Source organism: Salvelinus sp. IW2-2015, unplaced genomic scaffold (assembly GCF_002910315.2).
Source record: "Salvelinus sp. IW2-2015 unplaced genomic scaffold, ASM291031v2 Un_scaffold1157, whole genome shotgun sequence".
NCBI lineage: Eukaryota > Metazoa > Chordata > Actinopteri > Salmoniformes > Salmonidae > Salvelinus > Salvelinus sp. IW2-2015.
In genome coordinates, this window is record NW_019942757.1 from 10,483 (window position 1) to 35,908 (window position 25,426).

The window sequence follows — 25,426 nt, forward strand, 5'->3', positions numbered from 1 at the left end:
TTTGAGAGTGGTTACATTTCTCCAGGCACATCTTTCAGGTTTTACCAAAACCAAAATAGAGGCGGATGCCAGCTTTGTTATTGTTTCAGTTAAGTATTCTAGCTTTAACATATCCGTTGTATTTATTTATAACATACTTAGAGAAGTTAGTACTTGGACCAGCTCGAGCATACTCAAAACTGACTCAACCAAGCAAGCCATGATTAAGGCATTTTTAACGATGAAAGACATGACAACGACTAATTGCAATTAACTACGCCATTGTACCCCGCCCTTGTCTGTTTAAATCGACACTTTAAACGTCCATATGACCTCTGGGCTACCGTGGGAATGTTCATAATTAGAAACAGAATTATGGATTTCTGGAGTTACCGGGCGAAAGCGTCACAAGCTGTCAGGGTCAGTGAGTCAATGATGGGTCTACCGGCGCGGATCCCTCGCCCCAGCTCCCCGGCACTCCCTGCTCCTCAGACGAAGAGGAGAGGCTGCATCTTTCCGCCCCGGCAAGCGGGCAAAGGTGGCGAGGGAGAGACCACCACACTGCTCTAGTTGAGGCTACATTAGCGTGTGAGTCCCCGACCCAGAACCCCTGCTTCGTTACCGACTACAAAAGGTCTGTGGGAACCGCTGTCTTTCACACATAGCCCTGGAGGGATGCCCAAACGGTCTACCGTTGACAAAATCCATAACTCACCCTCTCTCGATGATAATCGATCGACATTCGTTTCAGACAATACTAGTAACAACTCACTTTGAAGTTAATGCACCATGCACAGAAGCGCAACAGGTGCACATTCAATTGTGTTCAAATATGTTAACTAACCTTTGAAGAGGTTGCACCCATTTAAACATTTGCACTAAAACATTATAGACGCAGCAGTCAGAAAGAATGGTAAGACATAGAGAGAATAATTCAATAGCGATGTACAACACCCCTTAATATTAATTCACCGATAGTCGCATCTATACAGCCCAGTGTTTTCTTTCCCACTTCACTTGCCTCCAAGCGAGTCCCTGTGAGCCGGGTGACGTCATGCTGGCACACAGAAGTTGGGAGTAGAAAGCATGGAAAAGCTAAGTGGGTGAAGCAAGCGGAGTTCTCCACCCTCCGCCTTTTCTGACACTTCTCGTAAATATTACAGTTAAGAAGAGCCTTGTTTTTTGTTGGTTTAGACTGGACTCGCTGGGTAGTCCGTCCGAGCGCCGATCCGGCAGTTCTCTAAACAACTTTGTGCGCGGTGTTGAGTTCCGAGCAACGGTGGAGCTGTTGCCACTCGCCGCTTGTAGACGGATCTCTATCCGGTTTTCGCGCTACTGTCCACACTGCCTGGACCTTGTGTGACTCAACGTCCAGGATTTGCAAATACTCCAAAATCCATCTTGGTAACTAGAATTTGGTCATCCTTGGAAAATATCAAGTTGGGCGACATTACAGAAATCGAATTGTTTTAAGGAAAACTGTAGGCTATATTTCATTTTTTGATATTCTTCAGCTGTTACTTTTGCACCGACAGTGGATTTTGATTGTTAAAATATAAAACAGTGTAGAACGACACTGTCCATGATGAGCAAACCCACCTGTTCAACAAGTGGGTGTTTGGATATTCTGAATGTTAAGTCAAGTAAGTAGGCTACAGTTCCTATTTGTCCTTCACATATAATTAGGTATTCATGTATTTATAATTGTATTAGTTCAAACATGTATTAATCGAAAAGTAATAGGATATTATGTGAAAAGCGTTGAAACATTCTGAAATAAAGTCAGCGACAATTTGCGTTTACCCWTGGAGTTACTGTAGGCTACATCTGCTAACCCGTTTTATAACTTAAATGATGAAGTCAATTTTGTTATTACATAAAATTGCTTTTTTTAAATTTTCAAATCTGAGAATGGTAGCCTAGGCATACTCCCCACAAATATGACTCATTGAGCACTGTACAAGATAATGCGCTGATGAATTACCTGTTTCATTCTAGTTATTTGTTGTTGATTATTATAGCATTAGTATCTCATGGAAAAGTACAGTGAGTTACAAGACTGAGGAGGTGAGAGAAGGAATAGAGGTAAAACATGTAAAAGGGGTTCGGGTTAGAATGTTCCTGAAATAGTGTGCGAAAGACACATACTATCTAGGCCTACACGAGGCTGAATAAGAACACAAACTATAGGCTACAGTTTCTTGCTGTTTCCAATTTAAAGTCCTGCACTTCGAAAGTCTATACTGAGGGTTATCGAGGTAGGACAATGGGCCAATGTGCCAGCATTGCATGCTAGCCCAGTTATTGTTAAACAACTTAGTCGTGATGATGTCTATTTGTCTGTGTGTGTGTGTGTGTGTGTGTGTGTGTGCGCGCGCGTGCGTGCGTGCGCGTGCGTACGTTGAAATACAGAATGTGTGTGCAAATAACTGGAATAATGAGACAACAATTAGCCATATATTATATATTCTGTACTAGCTTCCATGTATTTTTATTCTTACATAAAGTGTTGCTAAACTGAATGCACGTCCAAACCAAATATGCCTAAAACGCATAGGTTATTATTCGTTTCACCAATGCCTGGTTGGTTGCTATTTAGGCCTTGGCAAATCTCAGGCAGTAGCCTAATCTACAMTTATTCACTTTATTATAGCTTTTTAATTAGAATAATTTACATCAACATCACAATCATTATTTTTGCCTATTGCTTTCCTCCAAGTTCATTGCACACATTATGGCTGGTCACAAAAATCTTTCGCTCAGTCAGTAAAACGAACGTCTTTCAGCAGGTTTTGGGACTGATGGTAATCAAGGTAATGGAATATGCCATATATTTTTAAGCAATTACGGCACACAATGGCGACGAATGGGACCCCCATGGAGAGAAGTTAAGACGTGTTCCCACTCACACCAAAATCAAGCTCATTTTATTTTATTTTCCTCCAACAGCATTATATTAATTCTGCCCTTTATTAGTGCGTAGGCCTAATTATAATTGTTCAGTGAGGAAAACATTGTTATATTGGATTCATTCGTTATATAGGCCTACTTCTAAGCGTAGGCCTACTTCTAGGCCTACTTCTAGGCCTATAATAGTTTCAGATCCGCAATTAGGCTATTGTCAAATTGTATTAATTGTTTTAAAGGTTATACAGTCATTATTTTTTAACGAATAGTTTGAGTCACTTCGTTTACGCCTATTTATTTGTTTTTGTAGCCATGGCATCAAATATTTTTTCTAAATATTTTAGATGTATACTGGATTTTTTAATCCTTAACCCCGTGATATAGAAATGTAGCCTAATAGACAACCACTCTTGAGACCCTTTGTATAATTGGTGTATTGAAGTCCCAACTCCTCGCCGAAGTCGATTGTTTTTGCTGCTCTGTCGTTATGGGGTTGTATCCGAATTCCCATGCTATCCTTTTTGATGGTCACTGGTGAATCAATGAGCAGGTGGCAAAACGTCAGTGTAATTACATAGCCGGCGTATCCCGCCATAAAAATACTCCCTCATATACATACAAATATAATTCTTTCAAATAGATTTGAATACAAATCTTTATAGAAATCAATTTTGTTTCATTTACTCCCGGGTCAATTTACATACACTTCATTTGAGTTGGTGAAACGAGTTGGTGCGCATTATTCTCTGTGCTGTCTCACTCCCTAATCCGCAGGCCTATAGACCTGCGGGATAAAGCAGCTGTCGATTCCCATTATGAGGGGGAGTTGGCAGCTTGTCGAGATCGGGGCAGTCAGACGAGGTTCAATGGGGAAAATCATTAAGTTAACACTTTCCCTAATGTCTCCATTGTGTGCCCCCGGGCATTGTCTTTAGAGACCTCAGATATGACGCTTCCCACGAACTCACAAGATACACGCGCGTGTACATGCCCATGGCCGGGCGACCTATTAAGGCACGGGACGCTGCCCATTGTCACGTTGTGTATTTTGTTTTGTCGTCCCTCATTAAAAGGGAGGGAGGGGGTGATGAGGTGGAGGGGGTACAGTGCATGAGTTTGAATACAGCATTTATTCTGATGGGTGCTCTTCCAAGCCTTTGATGACGCGTAAAACACCTTTCTGATTCTTGATTTTGAGGCACAAAGTACATTAACTATCACAAGTAATAAAGATGAATTAATGAATTTGTATTTATTTTTTATACAGGTCGTATCTTGGATATCCCGTGTAAAGTGTGTGGGGACCGGAGCTCTGGGAAACACTATGGCGTGTATGCGTGTGACGGCTGCTCTGGCTTCTTCAAGAGGAGCATCCGCAGAAACAGAACATACGTCTGTAAATCAGGCTGTCAGGTAATAGGCCTAACTACAGTGTTTCTCAATTTCATGGTAAATCTATTTTCAATTCAGGCGRTGACTTTATCCTAAATGTATGCAAATATGACCTGTAGTTTTGGCGCACACACTGCACATTTTTACGCGTCTTACGTTATTGGTCAGCCTTGAGTCTGCAGGGTTAAATCTCCCCTGAGATGTGTCTCTGAGAGGGCCCGGCGATGCAGGGCACGGCAAGGCCTAATTGCATCACCTACCAGGGCCATTGACTGGCGTTAAACACAGTCCTGCTTTAATTTACCAGGTGTAATCCAATCTAATGTAATGACACTAACCCGAGGATTTAGCCAGCAGTGGGCGGGATAACCCTACTTATCCTCGGGGATAAGACCGCTGCTGAGCCGCGGGGTATAGAGTCAATAGCTATGATAATAACACATCCTTCACCTGTAGATTTTCTCTTCCCTCAAACAACGTGTTAATTTTCTTGTGATTTTCTCTCTACCTCTCTCTCTCTCTCTCTCTCTCTCGCTTCCTCCTCCCTCCCTCTCGCTCTCTGTCTCTCTCTTTCCCTCTCTCTCTCTTTTCCATCATAGGGAGGATGCCCCGTGGACAAAACGCACAGAAACCAATGCCGAGCGTGTCGCTTGAAAAAGTGTATCGAAGTGAACATGAATAAAGATGGTAAACAGGCTTAATTAAATAATTATTTTGGCTATACGCCCGCTATGACATTTCGGTTTAGGGTGGCCAAATCGGATGGAAAACTGTATTTAACGGAATCAGCTGAGAGCTAGGTAAACAGTGGACGTTTTCATAAAGTTCGCATGAGAGGCTAAGCCTTTTACCTTACCAATCTTCGAACAAAATAAAAACTTTTTTAAAAATAAGGCATTCACAGACCATTATTTTACTAAAGAGTCTTGTCCCTGCTCTCCATTTCTTAGCCGTTCAGCACGAGAGGGGTCCCAGGACGTCCACCATACGCAAGCAGGTCGCCCTATATTTCCGGGGGCACAAAGAGGTGAACGGTTCATCGACCCACTTCCCGGGCTCGAGCCTACCGGGGCCACCTTTTTTCACTACGGTCACACAATTGGAGCCACATAACTTGGAGATGAGCACAGTAGCCTGCACGCCGGAGAGGCAGGCCATCGTGGGACTGGCCCAGCCCACCCCGAAGGTAAGCCTCTGTCCTCCGCTCGCTCTTCACTCACGGAGCAGCGCTATGTGGGCAATGAGTCAACGAGGCCGTGCACGTTGCAAAGTTATTTATCTTCTCTACATTTAAGCGGGTTAGAAGTTGATATTCCGGTCCTGATTCAGCAGCTTCGAGGGACACAATCTGTCATTCATGTTTTCACCTAAATCCAACGCAGGCAACATGAGTTTATTGCCTACATCTTAGTCTAGTGTTGGTGCTTAGAGTTTTTAYGAGATACACACATAGGACTATTTGTCACCAACGTGCAGTATACATCAGCATGTTATTTATTAGTCCTATAACACATTATTTATTTCTTATTCAAATAGCACCCACATGCGCTATTTGTTTATTGACCTCTTGAATTGCAGTACCCTCACGAGGTCAGCGGCACGCCCATGTAYCTCTATGAGGTTGCCACTGAGTCGGTGTGTGAGTCAGCCGCGCGCCTGCTGTTCATGAGCATCAAGTGGGCCAAGAGCGTGCCCGCCTTCTCCACGCTCGCCTTACCTGACCAGGTAAGCCACTATATTCAGTATATCCAAATAGCGACTTTATTAAGCTATCCCTTTCCAAAAAGAAAAGTTGCAATTCCATAGGCCTAAATCCGTTAATCGAATAATATGACTGTGTGCAAAGCATACATCCCTATCTATATTTTCTTAAACGTATATTAGCCATGCTCATGGGGGCTGACTGAGGTTTGTAATCCGTTTTGCAGCTGATCCTCCTGGAGGAAGCCTGGAGGGAACTGTTTGTTCTGGGCATAGCGCAGTGGGCCATTCCGGTGGACTCCAACACCCTGCTCGCTGTTTCCGGTATGTAACCTATATGATCAACAGGTTAACTCTACTTATTGTACTTAGGCTACTTACTATCGTTATGTTTCGTTTAGATTATTTTCGTTTCAATTTTCAGAACGAAAATGGAGACAGATTTTGCGTTTTTCGAAATATTCACATTATCCTCAGTACAATGTAACACAACTTTGTAAATGTTTCTGCATATGTTTCGTTGTTTCGTAGCTAATATCGTTATTGTTGCCCCCCCCCCTCCCAATGAAGGTATGAATACAGACAACACAGAGTCCCAGCGGATGAATAAAATAATCTCAGAAATACAAACCCTGCAAGAGGTCGTTACCTGCTTCAGACAGCTGCGTCTGGACGCAACTGAGTTCGCCTGTTTGAAGTGCATCGTCACGTTTAAAGCTGGTGAGTTGAAGAGGGGGTACTCAACATTTATTTTAAATTAAATTATCCTCACTAAAGTCATAAGAAGGCAGCGTTGGGGTCAATGTAATTTAATTTCAGTAAAATAGTCAGATATTCGTTAGTGGGGGGACAGCAATTCTACACATTTTGCCATGGGGCAAATATAACAATGTGCAGCTTTATAGCTAATCTCATGCTGTTGTACACATTTTGCCATTAGGCTGAGATAAAGTTTAGCATTTTTAAAGCTCATTAAAGCTAAAATATATTTGTGTTGACTGTGATAAAGAAACTGGACTATGAGYTGTCTTGTTTGCCAAATGAACAAATGAAATAGTCAGTGGAATGGGGCATATCGCAAAAGAAGCACTGACTTACAGTGAGCTCCAAAAGTATTGGGAGAGTGACACATTTTGTGTTGTATTGGCTCTGTACTCGGGCACTTTGGATTTGAAATGATACAATGAATCTGATGTTAAAGTGCAGCTTTGATTTGAGGGTATTTTCATCCATATTGGGTGAACCGTTTAGAAATTACAGCACTTTTTGTACATAGTCCCACTATTTTATGGGACCAAAAGTGTTGTTTTAAAGTAGTAAAAAGTGAAGTATTTGGTCACATATTCATAGCACGCAATGACTACATCAAGCTTGTGACTCTACCAATTTGTTGGATGCATTTGCTGTTTGTTTTGGTTGCGTTTCAGATTATTTTGGGCCCATTATAAATGAATGGTAAATAATATATTGTGTCATTTTGGAGTCACGTTTATTGTAAATAAGAAAATAATATGTTTCTAAACACGTCTATATTATTAATGTGTGATTACGGATAATCCTGACTGAATCGTGAATAATGATGATAAGAATTATATTTAATGATGTTTGCATGTTTAGGTAAAAAGGCAAATAATGTCCCGTTTGGAACCCTGGCAAGTAGAGAGCATTTCACCCCCCCCCCCCTTTTTTTTCTGATTCGGTGGGTCTCCCTCCCCACTGGGTTGGCCTGGGCCCATCCAGGCCCACCCGTGCCTACACGATTTTTTGAATTCCAGTCAATTCAGGAAGAACACTGAAATTCCAATTCCAATTATCTTCAATGCTTTTCAATTATGAACATTTGGAATTGGAATTTGGTGTACATTCTGAATTGATTGGAATTGAAATGGAATTGACCCCAACCCTGCACCTTGCAGGGTTGGGGTCAATTCCATTTCAATTCCAATCAATTCCAATCAATTCCCACCAATAGTTCAGATATTTTGTATTTTTTTAATCGAACAGTCAAGGACATAAAAACCAAATAACATGTTTTTTTAACATTACAATTGCAGATGTCTGAAGTATTTTTTCATGTATGAACATTTCCATTGAAAGCAATGCATTTGTCAGGTGCAGCGTGAATATAATGGCAGTCAGTAACCATGCTGTTTATGCCTTTTCCCGTCAAGCAGTGCCAACGCATGACGGGTYGGAGTTGAGGAGTTTCCGCAACGCCAGTGCCATTGCCGCACTCCAGGACGAGGCACAGCTCACCCTAAACAGTTACATACACACCAGGTGAGACATTTGATAAAAACAAACAGTTGCTAGATATTTTTGTCGAAACAGATATGCTCTTGTTCAATTCAGCTGTGTGTTCCATTTACCAAAATGCTTGGCACACAGGTGGCCAATATAGCCATATTTACTGAATCTACAATAGGCTAATATGCAGCTAGATAGGTTACCCTGCAAACAAAATTAATCGTTAGGCCATCCCCAGAACGTCACGAAATGGTTGCCTAAAGTCATCTGGACATTGTGCCATGGTCCTGTGAAGGTTTAGTCTAGTTTCTGGTTTGTTCCGGGGACGTCCCCAGGGTTGTTCTCTGGACGTTGTATCATTGTCCTGTGGAGGTTTGTGGATATATACGCTGTTTTTTTGGTTGTAAAACCATTATTTGGTCAACAGTAATGTGTATTATTAAAATCCATGGAATGAAAGTATATGCCCTGTCCCTATTTCGCTGCCAGCTTTCGCTCCCTTTCTCCCCCTGTGCGCACAAAGTAGAGGGAAATATACATTCTGATAAGCGCAAGCATACGATGATTGCACAACATTTCAACATTGCAATTGTGGGGGAAACACGGTTTGTAAAGCAACTTTGATAAAGAGAGGAGAGCCTAAGCTTTATGTGAGTATTATTTCTCAACTCTCAATATTGAACAAATGACAGCACGTTCCATAGTATGTAGGCTAATATGGTTTTGAAACGAAGCGCCCGCAGAGAGTAGCGAACCTTTTGCATTGACCACATCAAGCAGCCTAGTACCCCGTGTACATAGCCTTGTTATTGTTATGTACTTTTCTTGTGTAACTTTAAGATATATATATWTTTTTTTCACTTTAGTTTATTTCCTAAATATTTTCTTCATTCTATTTCTTGAACTGCATTGTTGGTTTAAGGGTTTGTAAGTAAGCGTTTCGCGGTAAGGGCTACCTACACCTTTTGAATCATGTGACAAATAACATATTTTATTTGATTCAAGAGTTCTATATGGAACTTTTAGAGGTTCCTTATGTGAAGAAAACGATATAACACTTTTCTTTAAGGAACCGTTTTTTCTAAGAGTGCGTGTGCAAGATTGCTACCTCTAAATATGATTTTGTTGCTAGATAGCCATCTTTTTATTTTGCATATTGGCCTAATCTATAGGCCTATGCGACACCCCCTGAGGATGTGGGACTTCACAACAAATTAGCTAGATTGCCATCTCTAAATATGATATTGTTGCTAAATAGCCATGTAGTTGATGAATCTATCAGTACATTTATTGTTGTCAGCAGCAGCCGGAAGGGAGCAGCCTTTTATAGTTGGGTTACTGCCATACTTTGTCCCAGTGCAGTCAAAAACGTGATTTACCTGTGTTTAATATATATTTCCACACTATGAGGTTGGAATAATACTGTGAAATTGTAAAATGATGATGATGCCCTTGTAGTGTAAGAATGGTTTGAAAAGAACGGCTGAAATTTCAGCCTGTTTTGGTGGAATGGAGTTTAGGCCTGCCTGGTGACATAAATTTAGGTAATAAACCAATAACAGCTAGTATTCCGTTTTCCCCTCCCCACTCAGACCACTCCCAGACAGTCCTAGCAAAGTTATTGCTTGAGTCATTTCTCTTTGCTAAGAAGCTATTTTGTTTCTTTTTGACAATTTTAATCGAAAACAATCCCAGTCAGTACTTAATTGTTACCCAGAAATTATTTGATATTGAGATAGAAACGCCTGCATTGTGCCTTAGGCTTGTGTGAGGCTGCTCGAACATGGGAACCATTTCATGAAGCTCCTGACAAACAGTTATTGTGCTGATGTTGCTTCCACAGGCAGTTTGGAACTTAGTAGTGAGTGCTACAAGTGAGGACAGATGATTTTTACGCGTAGCACTCAGTGGTCCCGTTCTGTGAGCTTGTGTCCTACCACTTCGCGGCTGAGCCGCTGTTGCWCCTAGATGTTTCCACTTCACAATAACAGCACTTACAGTTGACCGGGGCAGCTCTAGCAGGGCAGAAAGGTGGCATCCTATGACAGCACCACATTGAAAGTCACTGATGTCTTCAGTAAAGCCATTCTACTGCCAATGTTTGTCTTTGGAGATTGCATGGCTGTGTGCTCGATTTTTTTTTTATACACCTGTCAGCAATGGGTGTAGCTGGAATAGCCAAATCCACTAATTTGAAGGGGTGTCCACATAGTTTTGCATACATAATGTATAACTTTTTGTCCATATCGCCAGCTCTATGAGAACGTCCTAAAAACGTCCTTGATGACATCCCCGGAACGTACTGGGAACTAGACAGAGCCCTCTTGGACCATGACAGCGTCCTAACGTGAGAAAACAAGGACCTGTATGAAACATCCCTTTGTGGTCGTCATAAGGAGAACGTCCTGTCAGAGCCAAAAGGGACATTCCCTAATGGTCATGAAAATACTTTATCGTAACGTTCTGTCGGTAGCAAACCAGGACCTGTCTGAAACTTCCCATTGCGKTCATTACATGTCCCGAGCATAACGTAATGTCATAATCTAATAGGAACCTATTTGTAATGGTCACTAGTGGACATCAAAATACCTTATTATAACGTTATACTGCGACCAAACCGGGACCTGTAATGAACATCCTTTTATGGTCCCAATCATGTTTTAATGTTCCCCGAATGATCTAAGAACGTCAGTGGGATAACGTTTCGCCGAAACCCTAAAAGGGAGCTAATGGGAACGTCGCCTAATGTCCTTAGGACATCCCCTGTTTGCTGGGTACTTGTTCAATTCATATAAACAGTTACAAGCACAACATTTTGAGGGAGTCACTGTGCAATTACTCAAAAGTCTCAAATGAAATTTAAAGGTGATGAAATAATTCAGTGTCTAATCAAAAAAGCATATTTTGTCCAATGGGTAAAATAATGTGTTAATTGTGTAGATAATCTTCGAAGAAAACCCATGTTCCACTTGCAGGAAGGCCAGAATTAGGGTGACTAAATCAATGACCAGAGAAAGAAAGTTGTAAAAAAACAGGAAAATTGCATCATGTCACCTAGGCTTGATTCTGTGTTCTCGTCATCTTTCTTCTCGAATCCGCAGGACATTAAACAATAGAGAGAGAGGTAGGATATCGATTTTGAGACATGACATAAACTATTTAAATATTTTAGTATGCACTTTTCATATTTATTCGAAATTCCTGTTCTTATTCAAAGATTTCTCAAGGAGCACTATACCAAGCTTTTTCTTTTCAAAGCCTTTTACATTTAATTCAGCTCGTGTCATATAAATTTAGCTTTTTGCAACCTGTGGAAACAACTTTGAAGATGACCACCACAAAATATAAATCCTCAAAAGTAGTTCGAGAAATCTGCAGCTCTATGTCCACAGAGCTTGGTGCTTATTATCAGATGTATTACGTTACCAAATCTGACTTTTTGGATATAATGTTAATGATACGTTAGAGAAAGAACACAYTGAACAATTCAGAACATGAATAATCATAGTTTGTTTGCATTTTAAAACATAGGGAAGTGACATTTTATCACCAAAGCACTTTTTTGGTCACTCTGGGCAGAGTGGGTGGACACCCTAAATCTCTGCATCTTTTTTGTTATTTGCAGATATCCAACTCAGCCCTGCCGCTTTGGGAAGCTGCTCCTACTTCTACCAGCTCTGCGGTCAGTCAGCCCATCCACCATAGAAGAAGTCTTTTTCAAGAAGACCATCGGGAACGTGCCCATCACAAGGCTCCTCTCTGACATGTACAAATCAAGCGATATATGAGTTTATTTCCGCCATATCAACATTACGYGCACTAACCAAGAGTGTCTGTTAAGGCTCACAGACACAAACATTCTAATGAGCACGTGGCAAATTGAACTTGAAGAACATAAAAACCTCGATTTTACCAATCTTTGGGTTAGGCTTAMGTTTTGAGGATGTATACTGWACAAAAATATAAACGGAACATGTAAAGCATTGGTCCCATGTTTCATGAGCTGAAATAAAAGATCCCCRAATTTTTCCTTACGCTCAAAAAGCGTATTTCTCTCAAATTTGGTGCACTTTTGTTACATCCCTGTCAKTGAGCATTTCTCCTTTGACAAATTAATCCACCCACATGAATGGTGTGGCATATCAAGAAGCTGATTAAACAGCATGTTCATTACACAGCTGCACCTTGTGCTGGGRACAACAACAAAAAAACACTCTAAAATGTGCAGTTTTGTCACGCAACACAATGCCACAGATGTGTCAAGTTTTGATGGAGCCTGCAATTGGCATAATGACTGCAGGAATGTCCACCAGAGCTGTTGCCAGACAATTTAGTGTTCATTTCTCTACCATACCAACGTCGTTTTAGAGAATTTGGCAGTACATCCAACCAGCTTCACAACTGCAGTCCACATGTAACCATGCCAGCCAATGACCTCCATTTCCGGCTTCATTACCTGTCTGAGACCAGCCACTCAGACAGCTGATGAAACTGAGGAGTATTTCTGTCTGTAATAAAGCCCTTTTGTGGGGAAAAACTCATTCTGATTGGCTGCGGTCCACCCATGGCTGCGGTCCTGCACAGTCATGTGAAAAGTATTTMAATTGACTGATTTCTGTAYATGAGCTACAACTCAGTAATATCATTGAAATTATTGCATGTTGCATTYATTTTCTTGTTCAGTATAATAATAGAATTGTCTAGACAATTTAAGATTGCTACAATTTTGCTAAATAGTGCAATTTCTGGTTTACACAAAATAAGGAAAATCTTTCGTTGAAATGAGCCACCTGTGCGCAATTGATGAACCTTTAAAAGAGATGTTTTTGAGTGTCTCTAAGACCAATAAGCTTTACGACCAATGCCCTTTCAATCTTTTATTGCAATGTTCAATCTGATCGAATGGAAGAAACCAAAAAAGATGATTCACAGCACGATCCACGGTCAGATGTGCTATAGGGTCGTTGCCCCCTTGCCCAATGCTGAAACCAAAGGGTGTGAAGCGTCACAACTGACTGCATGAAGTGAAGGGGCCACCTCCTCAAGGTAGGAGAATGCTGACTGTCCTCCAGGAGCTCGTGTGATGATCCCATACAAGAGAGGATTGACAGGCAGAAGGACTTGACAAACGCTACCCGATAATTGAGAAATAAAACGACTTTTGGTATGTGCAGGTTTCAGTGTTCAAGGCTGAGTGAAAGAAATGTCGCCTGTTTGTGTGTCATTGTGTGGGGAAGTATTAAAATGATAAGGCCTACTATGTGAAGTTAAACACTAACACTGGAAAAAAAACATTCAGCACTTGGATTTGTGGATTTTGTTGTTGGCTGTAAATATTTTTCTCTGTTGTACAAAGTGGGAGTTTTATTCTTGTGAGAGTTGTACTGAAATATATTAGAAGAATAAATGATATTGAAATATGGGTGTCCCAAATTGTAATTTAGTTACCTTATACCACATTGTTTGGGAAATTGATTTACATTTCCTTTTTGACTAAATATGCTATCCAGCTCTCTCAGGTRCAGTGCCTTCAGAAAGTATTCATAACCCTTGACCTATTCCACATTTTGTTGTGCTACAAAAAAACCTCCCTAGTCCTTGCCAGTGACAATTATACCCATGATGCAACCTCCACTGTGCTGGAAAACATTAAGAGTGGTACTCTGTGATTGAATTTGCCCCAGACATAATGCTATGTATTCAGGACAAAAAGTTAATTTCTTTGCCATATCTTTTGCAGTAATACTTACRCGCCTTGCTGTAAACAGGATACATGTTTTGAAATATTTTYTACTATGTACAGGTTTTCTTCTTTTCACTCTGTCATTTAGGTTAGTATTGTGGAGTAACTACAATGTTGATCCATCCTCAGTTTTCTCATATCACAACCATTAAACTCTTAACTATTTTAAAATCACCATTGGCCACATTGTGAAATCCCTGAGCAGTTTCCTTCCTCTCCGGCAACCGAGTTAGGAAGGATGCCTGTATCTTTGTAGTGGCTGGGTGTATATTACATCATCCAAAGCCTAAATAATAACTTCACCATAGTCTAATGGATATCCAGCATCTGAATTTTCTATTATTTTTTAATATATCTTTTTACATATCTACCAATCGGTGTCCTTTTCAAGGCATTGAAAAACCTCTGGTCTTTGTGGTTGAATCTGTGCTTGAAATTCACTACTCGATTGAGGGACTTTACAGATAGTTGTATGTGTGGGGTACAGAGATGGGGTAGTAATTCAAAAATCAGGTTAACCACTATTATTGAACACAGAATGAATCCATGCAACTTATGCTATTTGTTAAACACATTTTTACTCCAGAACTTTAGGCTTGCCATAACAAAATGGTTGAATACTTATTGACTCAAGACATTTCAGCCTTTAATTTTGTATTAATTTATCACATTTTCAACCAACAAAATTTCACTTTGACATTATGGAGTATATTGTGTAGATCAGTGACACAAAATCTCAATTTAATCAATTTAAAATTCATGTCGTCAAATAACAATGTGGAAAAAGTAAAAGCACTGTACAAGGCAGTTTTGGAATCCAAAATCACTTGAGCGTGACCCAGAGTGAAGGGTACGTTACCCTGAAATTCCAGTGAGAACAAATGCCATGGGTTTTAAAGCTAGTAAAGTACACATTGAGCCATGGCCAATGCAATGCCCCAGATGCAATACATTTTCACAGGGGTTTCAAGTATTTTCTGATGAATCAAGGGCTTTACCTTTAATTGCGTTTCATATTTAGTATAATGATTGAAAAAACCAAGCACAATTAAAAACATTAATGTCGTTCAATCCAATTAATGTGGTTGCCATTGACAGGTGGTTCTCAGAAGCAGCATGGACCAAAGTGTGTGTCTATCACTGAAATCTTTACTCAGGAAAAACATGACAACATCACCTCATGCATATGAGTGTTTGACCTATTTTATTGGAAAATGTTCTAAATAAACAAAACGGCACAGCAGTATGCACATTTCATAAACACATGATCTGTTGGTAGAAATGCTGTGTGGTTCCCCTCTCTGGTGCATTTTTTCGTCATTATAAAATAATTTACAGGCTAACTAACAGTGGAATTGCTGGCTGGTAGTACACAGACACACACATGCTTCAGTTCATGGAAGTGATGACCATCCACAAAGGGTGATTTTCAGAGTCAGGGACAAAGTGTGCCAAGTCACATTTATGGTGGTGAGGACAATCATTCCAATTGGACGTTGAGTAAAAACAACAGTGTGTAATGTATGGGGTTTTAACATGAGGTTTGCATACATGGAAAGGTATTTTTTATATTTCTTTAAAAATGAAAATATACAAGACATACCTCACTGATAAATATAGATAACATACTGTAAAATACTCAAGGTAGTGGCATTGAGACAACAAAAACAATGATATATTATTTTCACCACAGTTATTACATGTAGACCATTTCCTAGTTTGATCCAATCGAGAGTTGAAAACGAGCACTACATGAGATCACTAATCAACACGGAGATAAAAGACAAAGAAAGAAAGAAAGAAAGTGATTGCAAACAAAAGAAGAATGAAGATCATAGTGTTTGTGGTCGGAGCAGAGCAGGACCGTTAGCAGTACAGAGAGCTTTGGGTTGTGGAGCGGGGCCTGGCCGAGTATAGACCAGGGCCGAGAGTGGCCCGGGGCTGGGCCGCGTGGTGGCCCGCTTCTCTTAGGCTTGTCGTATTTTGGAGGGGGTATAGGTCTTGTCCACAGACTCGTCCTGTAGAAACATGTGCAGACAGCGCTCGTTCTGGGCCAAGGGGTGACCAGCCACTCTGAAACACAAAATAGGGAGAGACAAAGGTTACAAGTGGTTATGAATACATGTTGTTGTTACAGTCTGTCTGACATGGYCACAAAATACATGGTAACAAAGAACACATTGTACACATTTTTCTTCCTGGAAAGAAATCTCAAAATCCATTCTTTACTATAACGACACCCTTACTTAATCCTCTTCGTTCCTATCAAATCAAATGTATTTATAAAGCCCTTCTTACATCAGCTGATATCTCAAAGTGCTGAACAGAAACCCAGCCTAAAACCCCAAACAGCAAGCAATGCAGGTGTAGAAGCACGGCGGCTAGGAAAAACTCCMTAGAAAGGCCAGAACCTAGGAAGAAACCTAGAGAGGAACCAGGCTATGAGGGGTGGCCAGTCCTCTTCTGGCTGTGCCAGGTGGAGATTATAACAGAACATGGCCAAGATGTTCATAGATGACCAGCAGGGTCAAATAATAATAATCACAGTGGATGTCGAGGGTGCAACATGTCAGCACCTCAGGAGTAAATGTCAGTTGGCTTTTCATAGCCGATCATTCAGAGTATCTCTACCGCTCCTGCTGTCTCTAGAGAGTTGAAAACAGCAGGTCTGGGACAGGTAGCACGTCCGGTGAACAGGTCAGGGTTCCATAGCCGCAGGCAGAACAGTTGAAACTGGAGCAGTAGCACGGCCAGGCCCGCTATGTGGAACATAAGGTTTCCATGAGAGAGTGCCACGAGAGAGATTGACCATAATTGGACAGCATTAAAGTACTGTGAAAAGTGTTGTCAAAAGTTAAGCAAAATATGCCCACATTTTCATCAGGTTTGTTTGCCATTTTTTCAGTGTCCAAATTGTTAGGTCAGATCCAATTTAGAAGACCACTGACCTATCTTTAAATTCATAAAGTCCCCATGTTACATCTGAAGCAGGAGGCAGAGAATTTGATGAAGAGGAAAGGATTCTGGAAACCTGCTCATAATTACCATCAAGGTCAGGGAGAGGGATGGGGAGATTGAAGCAAAAGAGAAGAAATAAAGAAAGAAGAGAAAGATGGAGGGGGAACGCAAAGGAGAAAAGAGAGCAAAAAAAGTGAAAGGGCACCTGAGACCAAAAATAATATACTTCCTCTTAACAGACAAATTTCCCATTACAGACGTACTCTCATCATCCTACATTATTAAAAGGGAAATATTTCTGAAGGGCAAGCATGACCCAAAGGGTTCATGTACAACAGAAACATTGTGGAGGATTTGAGGAGGCTTCCATTTCCCATTAGATGAGCAAGTTGAGCCCCCCTCCCGACACTCCATGACTCAATCAAAACGGGCATTTATATGTTTTATGGGGTTGAATTAAAACTGTAAATCAGCTGGCCCCTGATCGCACTCCTCCATCCTAACTCCGACTATATTCTCACCTTTTGTTTTTGAACAATATGGCCTGCAAACTTCCCTTTAAACTTCACTGTGCTGTTCTCTCCTCCTCTGCTGGGTTGTTYAGAAATGATAACCATGTTTACCTCTAGGTAAATGGTTTTCCTCTCCACAATACACTCAATCACAGTTCATAACAGCAGAGCGAACCAACTCCACTCCGCTGTGCAGCTATTAAGTCCGAACAATGCCATGATCAACAGTAGCGTTTAATTCGAGGGGGGAAAAAATCTTAATTACCAACACATTCTTCGCTCTTTCGGGAAAAAAAATATTCACAGATTTTTTTCTCTTCTCACCGTAGTCTTTAGGCATACTTAATATTCTAACAGGYATAATTTGCACATGAAACAAAGATAATAGCCAAGTCTGCAATCAAAGCAAACAATAACAGTCCCACTGTAACTTTTATTGTTCTCCACGTGGGAGTGAGAACACCTTGGGTAAAAGAATAAGCAGGGGTGCACACACCACCCGTCGAGGAACCGTTCACTGTAATTTGAGACTCAATTATCATAAATTACACATATAAAATAAAACTAATTTAGGACAAAAATAAGTACTAAGGGACGCACTTGAGGCCTCTTTGGCTTTTCTTGTTCCTTTACTAGGCAATTATGAAGGAGAACGAAGGAGTAGACGTCCTGCTGTATGTATTCAGTCTGTTAACGACACCAAGAAAGACGAGAGAAAATCAGATTTATGTTAACTTCTTATGGCTGCAAGGGCAGTATTGAGTAGCATGGATGAAAGGTGCACAGAGGTGCCCATAGTAAACTGCCTGCTCCTCAGTCCCAGTTGCTAATATATGCATATTATTATTCGTATTGGATAGAAAACACCCTGAMGTTTCTAAAACTGTTTGAATTATGTCTGTGAGTATAACAGAACTCATATGGCAGGCAAAAACCTGAGAAGTTCCACTTCCTGTTTGGATTTTTTCTGAGGTGGCAGATTTTCAACCAAGCTCTCATTGAAATTACAGCGAGATATTGATGAGGTTTCACTTCCTACGGCTTCCACTAGATGTCAACAGTCAATAGAACGTTGTCTGATGACTCTAATGTGAAGGGGGGCCGAAGGAGACAGGAATTAGTCACCACTGCCACGAGCTGACCATGCTTTCACCATGCGCGTTCACATGAGGAGGACCTCCGTTCCACCGCTCATCTGAAGTCAATCTAATTCTCCGGTTGGAGCGTTATTCAAGATGTTAACAACATTCTAAAGATTGATTCAGTACATCGTTTGACATGTTTCTACTGACTGTTACGGAACTTTTGGACATTTCGTCACGTTATAGTGGACGCGCTTTGTGACTTTGGAATTGTTTACCAAAAGCGCTAACCAAAGTAGCTAATTGGACATAAATAACGGACATTATCGAACAAATCAAGCATTTATTGTGGACCTGGGATACCTAGGACTGCATTCTGATGAAGTTCATCAAAGGTAAGGAAACATGTATCATGTATTTTCTGGTTTCTGTTGACTCCAAAATGGCGGCTAATTTTATTATATTTCTGAGCGCCGTCTCAGATTATTGCATGGGTTGCTTTTTCCTTGAAGTTTTTTTAAAATCTGACACAGCGGTTGCATTAAGGAGAGGTATATCTATAATTCCATGTGTATAACTTGTATTATCATCTACATTTATGATGAGTATTTCTGTTGAAACGATGTGGCTATGCAAAATCACTTGATGCTTTTGGAACTAGTGAATGTAACATGCCAATGTAAACTCAGATTTTTTTTATATAAATATGAACTTTATCAAACAAAACATGCATGTATTGTGTAACATGAAGTCCTATGAGTGTCATCTGATGAAGATAATCAAAGGTTAGTGATTAATTTTATCTCTATTTCTGCTTTTTGTGACTGCTTTATTTCGCTGGAAAAATGGCTGTGCTTATTGTGGTTTGGTGGTGACCTAACATAATCGTTTGTAGTGCTTTCGCTGAAAAGCATATTTGATATCTGACACTTTGGTGGGATTAACAACAAGATTACCTTTAAAATGATATGAGTGGCTGCAACATAAACACATGCCTGACATCAATCAAATAGTAGTAATATCGCAACCAAACACAACATCCTGGCTCTAGGAAGCAGAGGATCTTGTCTGTGTAGACTCACTTGTTGAGGAACTGCTCCAGCCCAGCTCTCCGCTCCTCGATGAAAGAATCGTCAAATATCCCATCGTCCCCTCGGAACGGCAGCTGTCTGAACAGAGCCTTCCCTGGGAGAGGGGGTACCACCACCTGAGAGGGACACACATGATAACAAGTTAAAATGATGTATCAGTTATATTGTTGTCTTTATCTCTCAGGTTTGATTAGATTATTCCTGTGTAATGTGTATTGAGACTTGTACAGCCCCAGAGGGCTCACCTTGCTGTCTCTCTCCAGCTCCCCTCTGAGCCACTGAAAGTCGCTGTACCGTCTCCGCACACGAGACTCCTTCAACTTGAAGATGGGCAGGTTGGTCTGAAACACAGAGAGAGAAATCAGACTTAGGGGAACCAGAGTTAACATACTGTATGAGGGTAGCATAAAATGCAGCGTCAAATAAAGACAGAGTTCGAGTATAAAAGAACACTTGAACTAAAACACGATCTTATCGAGTGGAAAGTGGGCTACATTGTAGATTGATTCAAGTACAAGTCAGTGATAAATTGTATTGATACTAAACATTTATAAAGCTTTTTCACTTGGTCTCACAGCACACTGTATGGTACCATCTATCAATCCACCACCAATGAGTAGTTCAGACAGAAAAACACCACGTATTACTTTTAACCATTTTTTTAGAAAGAAAATGACAACACATTAGGTCTTGGCGGTTGGCTCCGTTGCTTCAGGGTCGCTCATTGCCATAGCAAAGCTCATTAGGACAAAACACACATCACGACAAGAGAGACAACACAATACTACATAAAGAGAGACCTAACACAACAACACAGCAAGGCAGCAACACATGACAACACAGCATGGTAGCAACACAACATGACAAACACAACATGGTAGCAGCACAAAACACGGTACACACATTATTGGGCACAGCACAACAGCACAAAGGGCAAGAAGGTAGAGACAACAATACATCACACAAAGCAGCCACAACTGTCAGTAAGAGTGTCCATGATTGAGTCTTTGAATGAACAGATTGAGATAAAACTGTCCAGTTTGAGTGTTTGTTGCAGCTCGTTCCAGTTGCTAGCTGCAGCGAACTGAAAAGACGAGTGACCCAGAGATGTGTGTGCTTTGGGGACCTTTAACAGAATGTGACTGGCAGAATGGGTGTTGTATGTGGAGGATGAGGGCTGCAGTAGATATCTCAGATGGGGGGGAGTGAGACCTAAGAGGGTTTTATAAATAAGCATCAACCAGTGGGTCTTGCGACGGGTATACAGTGATGACCAGTTTACAGAGGAGTATAGAGTGCAGTGATGTGTCCTATAAGRAGCATTGGTGGCAAATCTGATGACCGAATGGTAAAGAACATCTAGCCGCTCGAGAGCACCCTTACCTGCTGATCTATAAATTATGTCTCCGTAATCTAGCATAGGTAGGATGGTCATCTGAATCAGGGGGTTAGTTTGGCAGCTGGGGTGAAAGAGGAGCGATTACGATAGAGGAAATCATGTCTAGATTTAACTTTAGCCTGCAGCTTTGACATGTGCTGGGAGAAAAACAGTGTACTGTCTAGCCATACCTCATTCAAGTACTTGGGAGTGACTACCTCAAGCTCTAAACCATCAGAGGTAGTAATCACACCTGTGAGGAGAGGGACATTCTTCTTACGAAACCACATTACCTTTGTTTTGGAGGTGTTCAGAACAAGGTTAAGGGTAGAGAAAGCTTGTTGGACACTAAGAAAGCTATGTTGTAGAGCATTTAACACAAAATCCGGGGAGGGGTCAGCTGAGCATAAGATTGTATCATCTGCATATAAATGGATGAGAGAGCTTCCTACTGCCTGAGCTATGTTGTTGTAAATTGAGAAGAGCGTGGGGCATAGGATTGAGCCTTGGGGTACCCCCTTGGTGACAGGCAGTGGCTGAGACATCAGATTTTCTGACTTTAAACACTGCACTCTTTGAGAGAGGTAGTTAGCAAACCAGGCCAAAGACCCCTCAGAGACACCAATATTCCTTAGCCGGCCCACAAGAATGGAATGGTCTACTGTGTCAAAAGCTTTGGCCAAGTAAGTAAAAATAGCAGCACAACATTGCATAGAAATCAAGGGCAATGGTGACATCATTGAGAACCTTTAAGGTTGCAGTGACAAATCAAATCAAAGTTTATTTGTCACGTGCGCCGAATACAACAGGTGTAGACCTTACAGTGAAATGCTTACTTACAGGCTCTAACCAATAGTGCAAAAAAGGTATTAGGTGAACAATACGTAGGTAAAGAAATAAAAACAACAGTAAAAAGACAGGCTATATACAGTAGCGAGGCTATAAAAGTAGCGAGGCTATACACAKACACCGTTTAGTCAGGCTGATTGAGGCAGTATGTACATGGAGATATGGTTAAAGTGACTATGCATATGATGAACAGAGAGTAGCAGTAGCGTAAAATCACACATCCATATCCTGCGCGGAAACCAGATTGCATACCCGAGAGAATACTATAGAGATCAAGAAAGGCAGTCAGTTGATTATTGTATGTTTTTCCAACACAAATAAGCATATAACATTTGGATCAGCTKGATCTCCCCCTTTACATAAAGGACGAACCATGGCTGCCCTCCAAGCAATGGCAACCTTCCCAGAAAGGAGACAGGTTAAAAAGGTCGGAGATCGGCTTGGCGATGATAGGGGCAGCAACCTTAAAGAAGAAAGGGTCTAAACCATCTGAGTGGTGAAGRAGGCTTCAGGGCGCCCAAGAAAGTCCAGCAAGAGCCAGGACCGTCTCCTAAAGTTGATTCAGCTGCGAGATCGGGGCACCACCAGTACAGAGCTTGCTCAGGAATGGCAGCAGGTAGGTGTGAGTGGATCTGCATGCACAGTGAGGCGAAGACTTTTGGAGGATGGCCTGGTGTCAAGAAGGGCAGCAAAGAAGCCACTTCTCTCCAGGAAAAACATCAGGGACAGACTGATGTTCTGCAAAAGGTACAGGGATTGGACTGCTGAGGACTGGGGTAAAGTCATTTTCTCTGATGAATCCTTTTTCCGATTGTTTGGGGCATCCGGAAAAAAGCTTGTCTGGAGAAGACAAGGTGAGCGCTACCATCAGACCTGTGTCATGCCAACAGTAAAGCATCCTGAGACCATTCATGTGTCGGGTTGCTTCTCAGCCAAGGGAGTGGGCTCACTCACAATTTTGACTAAGAACACAGCCATGAATAGGCCAACTTCTCCCAACCATCCAGGAACAGTTTGGTGACAAACAATGCCTTTTCCAGCATAATGGAGCACCTTCCCATAAGGCAAAAGTGATAACTAAGTGGCTCTGGGAACAAAACAGATATTTTGGGTCAATGGCCAGGAAACTCCCCAGACCTTAAACCCATTGAGAACTTGTGGTCAATCCTCAAGAGGCGGGTGGACAAACAAAACCACACAAATTCTGACAAACTCCAAGCATTGATTTTGCAAGAATGGGCTGCCATCAGTCAGGATGTGGCCCAGAAGTTAATTGACAGCATGCCAGGGCAGATTGCAAAGGTCTTGAAAAAGAAGGGTCAACACTAAAAATATTGACTCTTTGCATCAACTTCATGTAATTGTCAATAAAAGCCTTTTACACTTATGAAATGCTCGTAATTATACTTCAGTATTCCATAGTAACATCTGACAAAAATATCTAAAGACACTGAAGCAGCAAACTTTGTGGAAATTAATATTTGTGTCATTCTCAAAACTTTTGGCCACGACTGTATAGTTTGGGAATAATAATCCTTGAGTGTAGGAAGCATTCCAAGTAATTCCATCCAAAATCAGGTTGTAGGTTTGGAGTGAAGGTTATGTTGTTTAGGATATCATCCTGTATATGTCCATCCCAAAAAACTAAGTTTGTCTAACTCCAAATCTATCTATTTTTTWAAAACATGCGGAAAAATGTGGGAGCGCATCTGCTCATGGCCTCTCTCTCTGGGGAATGGCTATTAAAAAATACATATTGAGGACTGAAGAATTAAAAAAAGTTAGCATACTGCTCACCAAACTCTGATGCACTTTGGATGATCTTAGAGATAGAGAGAGAGTAGACAGTGGATGTGGTGACCGGACTCTAAAGAAATGTAAGTTGCTGTTTAAAGAGCACTGGAATGTAAATTTCATWAAAAAATTTCACTGAAGCGAACTGCAGCACATTAGAACACAATGCCAAAGCTCTTCAACTGATAAGAAATCAGCATCCGGTGGCCATTCCAGCAACAATACACAGCCGGGAGGAAAAAAATTAAATGTCCCCATAGATGGATGACAATCACAGAAGGTCACAAGAGCAGAACCATTGAGCAGTTGATATTGGGATTTGGTATTTATTAGGATCCTCATTAGCCGCTGCAAAAGCAGCAGCTACTCTTCCCGTGCTCCACATGAAATAATACATAGTACAGAAAATGATTAGTCAATGATTAGTCAACTATACTGAACAAAAATATAAAATGCAACATGTAAAGTGTCGGTTCCATGTTTTATGAGCTGAAATAAAAGATCCCAGACATTTTCCATATGCACAAAAAGCTTATTTCTCTCAAATTTTGTGTGCAAATTTGWTTACATCCCTGTTAGTGAGCATTTCTCCTTTGCCAAGATAATTGAGTTGAGTAGCCAGCAAAAAGTAGGACCATTGCGCTGTGATTGGCTCAGTGTTCTGTCACTCATGGGGACAATACGTCATCACCAAGTTTAAGTCCTTAGTAAGTAAGGGTAGAAATCCAAAATTTCAGCCCTTTGGGTCCTGCCATAGTTAAATTGCAAGTGCCCTTCCAAGAAGGCTCAAGGTCATTGGCCACAGATACAATTATGTAAAATCACATTATATGTACAGTAGCTTTGATTGGACTGATCATGTCAACATCTTACTTTCAAAGTCTTAGCTAGCAGTCATCATCATGAATCAAGTCGACTGGCAAATCTACTGGCAAATCCTTTTTAATCCTTGTCATATGAAGATAAATGATAGATAAAACGTTAAAATCGGCCATTGGACATAAAGATTACACAAATTGGAAATCGCAAATTCAACAATGAGTCTTTTGGAAGGAATCAGTGGTTTACTGCAAGCATTGCAAAGCAACCAGTAGCCTGCTATTCAATGGAGTTGCTGTGCCCCCCCGCMCCCACGAGTTCCCACCATAAATGGCAGACTTTGATGACAAAATTTGCCCACAAAGGACCACCGCGCCACCTTCATGTTTAAGTGAGCACATCACAAGCCAAGGTRRGTCCAAAAATGTCTTGTATGCTGCTGCATAAATTATGTAATATGCAAGGGAGATATGTATACTGTAGCTAAGAAAGTAMTGCTAAGTGTATGTTTTTATATGATTTATTTCACCTTTATTTAAATAGGCCATGGTGGCAAAGTAAATACAATATAGCAATTAAAACAGCATGTTTTAATGTTGTGTAGTAAGCTGTTAGTAGCCCATGTGCCTCACCCTAATAATTTGGTCTATTTTCACCTCTTAATTTCACCTAAAGTTAATGTTCTGACTCGGTGGTGCTCCACATGTAGCCTATAACCTGTTTTTGAGAAATGTCATCTAAAAGAGGTTTCRTTGTCTACTTATATGCCCCCTTTATTTATCCTGTACTTGGTGTACAGGGAAAATACAGGAAGAGTAGCCAATGCTCTGCATTCTGTGGCTGTACATTTCAAAAGTGCTGAACACATAGTTATATTGATTACGTCCGTTGTCGCTCACTCATTAATGTCTTAATCGAAATGCCTCTTATCCGCTCACTGTTCCCTTATGCCATAGTTTGTACATCTCAATTGT

General features: G+C 40.9%; 2 protein-coding genes across 4 annotated transcripts in view; one reads left to right on the top strand and one right to left on the bottom strand.

Moving 5' to 3' along the window:
- Positions 1-638: 638 nt before the first annotated feature.
- Positions 639-13,646, top strand: LOC112069923 (nuclear receptor subfamily 2 group E member 1-like). Of its 2 annotated transcripts, none has more exons than XM_024137318.2 (9): positions 639-1,622; positions 4,154-4,299; positions 4,878-4,965; positions 5,229-5,464; positions 5,857-6,003; positions 6,207-6,303; positions 6,550-6,699; positions 8,151-8,259; positions 11,852-13,646. In XM_024137318.2, the coding sequence occupies exons 1-9, from the start codon at positions 1,562-1,564 to the stop codon at positions 12,012-12,014; spliced, it is 1,197 nt and encodes a 398-aa protein (XP_023993086.1). In that variant the 5' UTR covers positions 639-1,561; the 3' UTR covers positions 12,015-13,646. The 2 variants fall into 2 exon arrangements, with proteins under 2 accessions (XP_023993086.1, XP_023993087.1); XM_024137319.2 differs by having other exon boundaries at positions 640-1,622; positions 8,154-8,259.
- Positions 13,647-15,156: 1,510 nt separating this feature from the next.
- The window catches only part of LOC112069924 (sorting nexin-3), a 51,938-nt gene continuing 41,668 nt past the window's right edge, over positions 15,157-25,426 (bottom strand). Inside the window, exons 2-5 of one of the 2 annotated variants that reach the window (XM_024137321.2) lie at positions 19,858-19,953; positions 19,604-19,728; positions 18,040-18,126; positions 15,952-16,042 (exon numbers count right to left, since the gene is read on the bottom strand). In XM_024137321.2, coding sequence (XP_023993089.1) covers positions 18,072-18,126; positions 19,604-19,728; positions 19,858-19,953 — 276 coding nt within the window. In that variant the 3' untranslated portion in view covers positions 15,952-16,042; positions 18,040-18,071. Of the gene's footprint in view, positions 16,043-18,039; positions 18,127-19,603; positions 19,729-19,857; positions 19,954-25,426 lie in introns of both variants that reach the window. The other variant, XM_024137320.2, reaches the window with a different exon arrangement.